This window comes from Bidens hawaiensis, unplaced genomic scaffold (genome assembly GCF_021521415.1).
Source record: "Bidens hawaiensis isolate Kalapana, Puna unplaced genomic scaffold, B.hawaiensis_p1.1 tig00034272_1, whole genome shotgun sequence".
In the NCBI taxonomy this organism is placed as follows: Eukaryota; Viridiplantae; Streptophyta; class Magnoliopsida; order Asterales; family Asteraceae; genus Bidens; species Bidens hawaiensis.
The window spans coordinates 146,915-154,211 of record NW_027495927.1 but is presented as its reverse complement, the minus strand read 5'-3'; the positions used below and the strand labels follow the sequence as shown (position 1 = coordinate 154,211).

The following is a 7,297-nucleotide window of genomic DNA, read 5'->3' as shown; positions in this document are numbered from 1 at the left end:
GAAAAATGCTCGTTCGATTTCGGCTTGGTTTGGAAGTGAGCCGTTCGGCTCGATTCGGTTTAAAAACAGTCCAAGCACAAGCAAAGCCTCGCTCGGTTTGGTTCGGTTCGTTTTGCTCGAATTATTTTTCATTTATAAGTTTTATATATAAATTTTATGTATATATATTTATATATATAAGTATACTATTTTCTTAAAGTTTTTAAAATTTCCTTCTTTTGTGTTGAATTCAAAGTTCAGATTTAAACTATAGCCTCTCGTTTTATATATGTTTTGTTGTTAACTTTGAAATTTATACATTTTAAAGGTGGAAGTTTAGACAATTTAGAGTTAATGTTTTGAATTAATGATATTTTGAAGTTTTAGAAATTTAAAATTGGAAACTTTTTACGAAATCAAGCAAACCAAACCGAACCAAGCCGCTCGATTTCAAAACCAAACCAAGTTCAAGCATAAAGATATCGCTCGTTTCTTTAAATTCAATCCGCTCGGTTCAGCTCGCTTTCAAACCAAACCAAGTATGAGAATGTCTGCGTTCGGTTTGGTTCGGTTCGTGAACAACCCTAAGGTGGTGGAGGTGCAGGTGGGGGTGGTGGCAGAAGGAGTAGTGGTTGAAAGATGGAAGAAGAAAAGATTGTAAATGTTAGATGAGTATGAAGTTGATGGGTTGAAGAAGGAAGAAGGAGAGAGAGAGAGAGAGTTTATTTTAATATCTTTATGTTTTAATTTTAATTATTAAATAAATGAATGTATAAATTTACAAAATTACCCTCATGTGCAAGAGACATGACCAGATTTAACGATAAAATTTAAATGGGTTAGCATCAAAGGAAAAAACATGATAAAGTTTTCAAATATAAAGGATGTTTTCTGTTATTAAGTTTGCTAAAGGACATCCATTGAAAAAAACGTACAAACATAAATAACGTGTTTTACCATTTTGGCGCCAAAAAAACATACCGATTAGACATAACTTAAAAAAAATCACTTACTCATCATTGGCATTTCATTATACCTAATTCCATCACTTTTATTTTTTCAATTTATAATCAAAACTTATTATAATAGGAAATAATACCTGGAAAGTTAAACCCCTTTTAACGAGACCAACGCATTAAAAACTTATTATATAGAAAAATTAATGTTTAATCAACCGTGCATGAAACATTTAAGAAAACACACCATAGTATAACGATAGGGTTTTAGACTATGATATAAATTAAAGTTACAAAAAAAAAATAGTATGAAAGATTAAAAATCATTGAAAACGAGATTAACGAAAAATCCAAATATAACAATTTCCTATTTGTTTCTTCAAGTCAATTTTTAATCATTAAATATTATCACCGCCTACTATATTCGTCTTTAAATCAATAAATACCAAGACAGGCTCACCTTCTAAGAAAACAAGTTTATATAAATATTATCAAATCCAATAACCACCAGCCAAACACACAATTCTCAGATGGCCCTGCCGTCTTTGTTTTGTCTTCTTCATCTTCTCATAATTCTATCCAACTCACCATGCTCTTACTCTTCTTCACCATCTAATTCCTTACCAAAAGGCTCATCTATCTCTATTGATCACCAAAATGATCATCTTGTTTCCCCAAATCAAGTCTTCACTGCAGGATTCTACAAAGTGGGCGTCAATGCTTACTGCTTCTCAATATGGTTCTCCGAATTTGATCTCCAACATGACAAGAATCCCACCGTTGTTTGGATGGCGAATCGCGATGTTCCGGTTAATGGAAAACACTCAAAACTTTCCTTATATAAAGATGGTAACCTTGTGTTGAAAGATGCTGATAATTCCATTGTTTGGTCCACTGAAACCAAAGCCACAAATGGATCACTCAGTTTGCAACTTGAAGACACTGGGAATCTTGTTCTTTATCAAGTTAATGGACATCCGTACGTACTTTGGCAAAGCTTTGATCATCCGACAGACACTCTTTTACCGAATCAACCGTTTACAAGAAATTCACAACTGGTTTCTTCGAGAAGTACGATGAACTTTAGTTCTGGTTTCTTTAAGCTCTACTTCGAGAATAATAATGTTTTGAGTTTACTTTACAACGGTCCGGAGATCACAAGTGTTTACTGGCCGGAACCCTATTTGAAAATATGGGAGGCTGGGAGGTCTACTTATAATAATAGTCGGATCGCGAAACTTGACTCTAATGGCGCGTTTAACTCTTCGGATAAGTTCGGTTTCTTTGTTTCGGATTTTGGAACAAGACGACGTCGTATCATGAAGGTTGATTATGATGGTAATATTAGGGTTTATGGTCTTGTTGATCAAAATAAAGGGAAAAAATGGGTGGTGCAGTGGCAAGCGTTTTCGACACCGTGTAAAATACACGGTGTCTGTGGACCGAATAGTCTTTGTAGTTATGATCAAGAAAGTGGTAGGAGATGCACATGTGTTCATGGATATAAGATGAAGAATTCTAATGATTGGAGCCAAGGGTGTGAGCCAATATTCAAACCATGCCAACAAGAGGTAGAAGAAGATTATGTGGTAGTTCCTTATATTGAATATTATGGTTATGATATTGACTATATTCAAAACATCACTCTTGAAGCTTGCAAACAAGTTTGCTTGAGTAATTGCAATTGCAAAGGGTTCCAATACAAGTTTGATAACTCTCACTACAATTGCTTCCTAAAGAATCTTTTATACAATGGGTATCAATCCGGGTTCGAGAATACGATGTATTTTAAGCTACCGAAGCGGTTATTGCCATCTTTTCGTCAACCATTTGGGAACGGATCGGGTTACCATTGTCCAGGACATCTTATCATGCCGGTTTCAAGATCTTATGATGTGAAGCATGGAAAGGGGTCGTTCGTAGTTCTGCTATCAGTTGGTTGTGTGATAGGTGTTCTTGAGATCATATTGATAATCTTTTTCTTTGTTACAACTCGTAAAGATTTAACTTCAACCGCACAAAGTTACTTTCCAGTAGCCCCCGGGTTCAAAAGGTTCGCGTATGCTGAGCTGAAAAAGGCGACCAATAATTTTCGGAAAGAGATTGGAAGAGGGGGTGCGGGTGTGGTGTACATAGGCGAGTTATCGGATGACAGGACCGCAGCGATAAAGGTGCTTAAGGAGGCTAGTGATGCCCAAGGGGAATCTGAATTTCAAGCAGAAATTAGCACAATTGGGAGGCTTAACCACATGAATTTGATAGAGACATGGGGGTATTGTGTTGAAGGGAAACACCGGCTCGTGGTGTACGAGTATATGGCAAACGGGTCGCTCGCGAAAAGCTTGGAGTCAAATAAACTTGATTGGGAGAAGAAGGTGGAAATAGCAATTGGGACAGCAAAAGGATTGGCATATTTACATGAAGAGTGTTTGGAGTGGGTTTTGCATTGTGATGTCAAACCACATAACATTTTGTTGGATAGTGATTACAACCCGAAAGTGGCGGATTTTGGGCTGTCTAAGTTGTTTGACCGAAGCTCGGGTGAGAATTCTAGCTTTTCTAGGATCCGGGGGACACGAGGTTACATGGCTCCAGAATGGGTGTTCAATCATCCGATTACATCAAAAGTTGATGTCTATAGTTACGGGGTTGTGGTACTAGAGATGATAACAGGTAAAGGCCCGTTACAAATGCAGCCAATCAGTGTTGAGGGTAGCGCAAGAGACCAAACGTTGGTCGAGTGGGTTAGAGAGACGATTCGTGCATGTAATGAAAGTAATAACCGGGTATGGATTCAGGAAATTGTGGATAGTACGACATGTGGCGAATATGATACACATGTTTTGACAAATCTTGTGAAAATTGCTTTACAATGTGCCGAGGAAGATAGAGATGCAAGACCTTCAATGAGTCAAGTGGTAATTATGCTTCTTCATACAGAAAAGGAAGATTAGTTAAGCTTCAGTTGTTTGTGTATGTAGTCCAATAATTGACTGTCTTTACTAAAGTCATGTTTAAAGATAAGATTGTACCAAGACAAATATATATCACATGTCTTCCACCACTAGAAAAGTACTTAATATCATCCTACGCCAAACCACCATTGGTGGTGGCCCTTCCAGTGCTTAACGATGGAGTGGTCCTGTCAGTACTTAACAAAAATTTAAGTGGCCCATTGGTTATCAATCAAAAATTACCTACGGATAAATAAAAATTACCCTAAGCCAAATATACCCATAATAATAATAATAATAATAATCTATACTATACATTAAAATGTATATACGAAGCACAAAGAAGTCATCTCACACAAAACTTCTAAAATTAATAGGTACAATCATTTTAAACAGGATGTACAAGTATTTACTGCATAAAATATCTATACTATCTTAAAATGCATATAGAAAGGACAAAAAAGTCATTTCACACAAAACTCTTAAAATTAAGAGGTACAATCATTTTAAGCAGGATGTACAAGTGTTTATTGCATCAAATATTTACCAACAAATGTTTTCTATAATCCTGCCCAATCCTCACAATCGATTTCAAGTTTTGAATTCATATCTAAACCCTAATATTCTCATACCACACTCTTCCTCATCAGTATTCCCCCCATTCACAAAGCACCCACCATGACCATCACCTCAAGTCCCGTATCGATAATCAACACACAAATTAAACGAATAACTCTAGTTTATATTAATCAGAAAATATCACTCAAAAACTGATTACAACTCTCTCAAACCCTAACTAGGTTTGACTCTTGATGAACCGTAACTCGGTTACACCAACTCCACCACCTCTACTGTCTAACCATAACTCGGTTTATATATGACTAACTTAACTTGCTAGCCAAGACATTACCAAATATAATAAACCCTGATTATTGGGTTGGGCCTTACACTTGGGCCAAACAACAATTGACCCAACAATCACCCCCGCAATTGTTGTACCCGAGTCACCTGACTCCCCCCTAATTTCCTACTTGAAATTGGCGGGTCATCAAATTCACGCTTGTCATCGTTCTCTTGATTCTCCCGAGACTTTTCTTGATCTCTTGCAATGTTCTTTAGGCTCCACTTGGCTAGAAGGCACATTTGCTTTGTTTGATCATTAGACGCTTTCCCTTGGGTTTGAATCTCTTTCTTGACCGCGCTTTTAACTTCCAAAACACTTTTATTTGGACTTTGAATTTTGGAACTTGGATCTTTGATTGGAATCTGACTCGTAACCGGCATGTCTTCTTTCAGTCAAATACTTTGAAGATCCCTACCTGAAAAATTCTTCATTCCAATGATAGCTCGTTTACCGGGACTTTTATCTTGAGATTGATCTTGTACAATCGATTCTTATTCCTTGTCACCTTCATCAAAAGCTTACATGTATCATCTTTAATGGTTAGCAAATCATGTTTCATGTGAATTTCACATCCACCTTCCGTTGCTTGACCAAGACTTATGATATTGCACTGTAGGCTCGGAATGTAGTAGACATCGGTCAATAAACGTTGCTCCCCCGTTTTTCCTTCAATTAAGACCGACCCTTTTCCCCGATTATCAATACAAGATTCATCTCCGAACTTCACCGTTCCGGTGACTTGTTCATTCAATTCATAAAAATACGATTTATTACCCGTCATGTGATTCGATGCTCCGTTGTCGAGGTACCAAACATCTTTCTCCATCAGTTTAGTTTCGAAACGCTTTGGAATCACACCATCTTCATTCAGAAAAACCGTTTTCTGATCACCTTTAATCATAAATAAACTTGGATCAAAATCATCAATTTTGTTCAAATTAGATTCTTCCTTTTTCTTCATACGTTCCGAACACGTAGAGGCAAAGTGACCAAATTCATCACAATGGTAACACTGAACCTGTGACATATCCTTCCTTCTCCATTGACGATCCTTTCTTTGACCCGTATACCTTGACCCACGATGTTGACCATCTCAGTTGTCACAACCATCTTGATCTTCATCATCTCGATCTTGACCTCCTGTTTCACGGCCTTTTCCACGTCCCCATGAACTCGACCAACCCTACCTCGGCTACCGGACTGCTCAAACGACTTCCCTTTGTAATTACTTTCTGTCCGATTAAAAAGTAACTGACCTTGTGAATTTGAAGCGCGTTCTCTCCCTCGTAGACGCTCCTCAAACGCCTTAAGTCTTCCAATAGCATCTTCAAACCTCATACTATCGAGATCAACCGTTTGCTCGATTGAGGCTACCAAGTTGAAGTATTTGTCTGGAACCGCGTCAAGTAACTTTTTCACCAATACATCTTGCTCGAATACGTGACCAAGACTCGTTGCCTTTGAAACCATACCGGTTATTTTTCCCGCAAACTGATCAACAGTCTTGTTTTCCGCCATCTTGAGTTTCTCAAATTCACTTTTCAACGTCAGTAGTCGAGCCTGTTGGGCTCGCTCGGCCCCAACAAACTGTGCCTTTAAAGCCACCCATATTTCTCGAGCATTCTTGTATTGAGAAACCTGAAGAAGAATATTACCTTCCATAACTTGGAAGAAAAACGACCTTGCTGTTTCATTTTTCTTCGCATCAATAACCGCACCCTCATTCGGTTGAACAACTTCCCATAACTCTTGATCATCCAAGATCGATTCCACCACAATTGCCCATGTGATGTAATTAGTTCCGTTCAACTTTGGAACACTACGTGAATATTGACCTTCGGCCACACGAAAAAAGTGTGGCCTTAGGCCTTTAGCCACACACATTTGGTTCAGGTCATATGTGGCCAAAGGTCGCGACACCGTGGGTATGATATGGCCACACACAGTTTTTAGTGGCCTTATGTGGTAATAAGTGTGGCTAAAGGGTACATGCATTAATTGCTGGCCATCAAGAAGCCTCTCCAATAAGTGTGGCTAAACGGTAGAAAATGGCCACGTGACTATTTACTATGAGTGACCATTGCACGTATAGAGCCACATGAATTATTGTTTTAGCCACATGGATTTTATAATAATGTGGCCAATAGGGTTGTGTTAATCGTGCATTGTGACCTATACCGTGTGGATATAGCAAAGCAATGGCCACTTAAATTTAATAATAGTGTGGCTAATTATATTATATAGACACTGGATATTAAATTAAAAGTGGCTAAAAATGTTTACTTGCCACTCAAACACTCCTTTGTAGATTATAGTGTGGCTATTGTCTTACCGTTTGTCACACATAATGTTTTTCGTAATTTAAAGTGTGGCTATTGTCAAATTTTTTGTCACACATAGTGAGGTATTGTGTGGCTAATCATATCATATAGACACTGGAGGTTATTGTCAATGTGGCTAAAAATGTGAACTCGCCAGTCAAACACTTTTTTGTAGTTTGTGGT

The 7,297-nt window shown here is 37.8% G+C and overlaps 1 protein-coding gene across 1 annotated transcript; it reads left to right on the top strand.

The window, feature by feature from the left end:
* The first annotated feature begins 1,279 nt into the window (after positions 1-1,279).
* On the top strand, positions 1,280-4,001 carry LOC143586013 (putative receptor protein kinase ZmPK1). The gene has a single exon (XM_077067660.1). It carries the CDS (start codon positions 1,466-1,468, stop codon positions 3,887-3,889), a length of 2,424 nt encoding a protein of 807 aa, XP_076923775.1. The 5' UTR covers positions 1,280-1,465; the 3' UTR covers positions 3,890-4,001.
* The last annotated feature ends 3,296 nt before the right edge of the window (positions 4,002-7,297 follow it).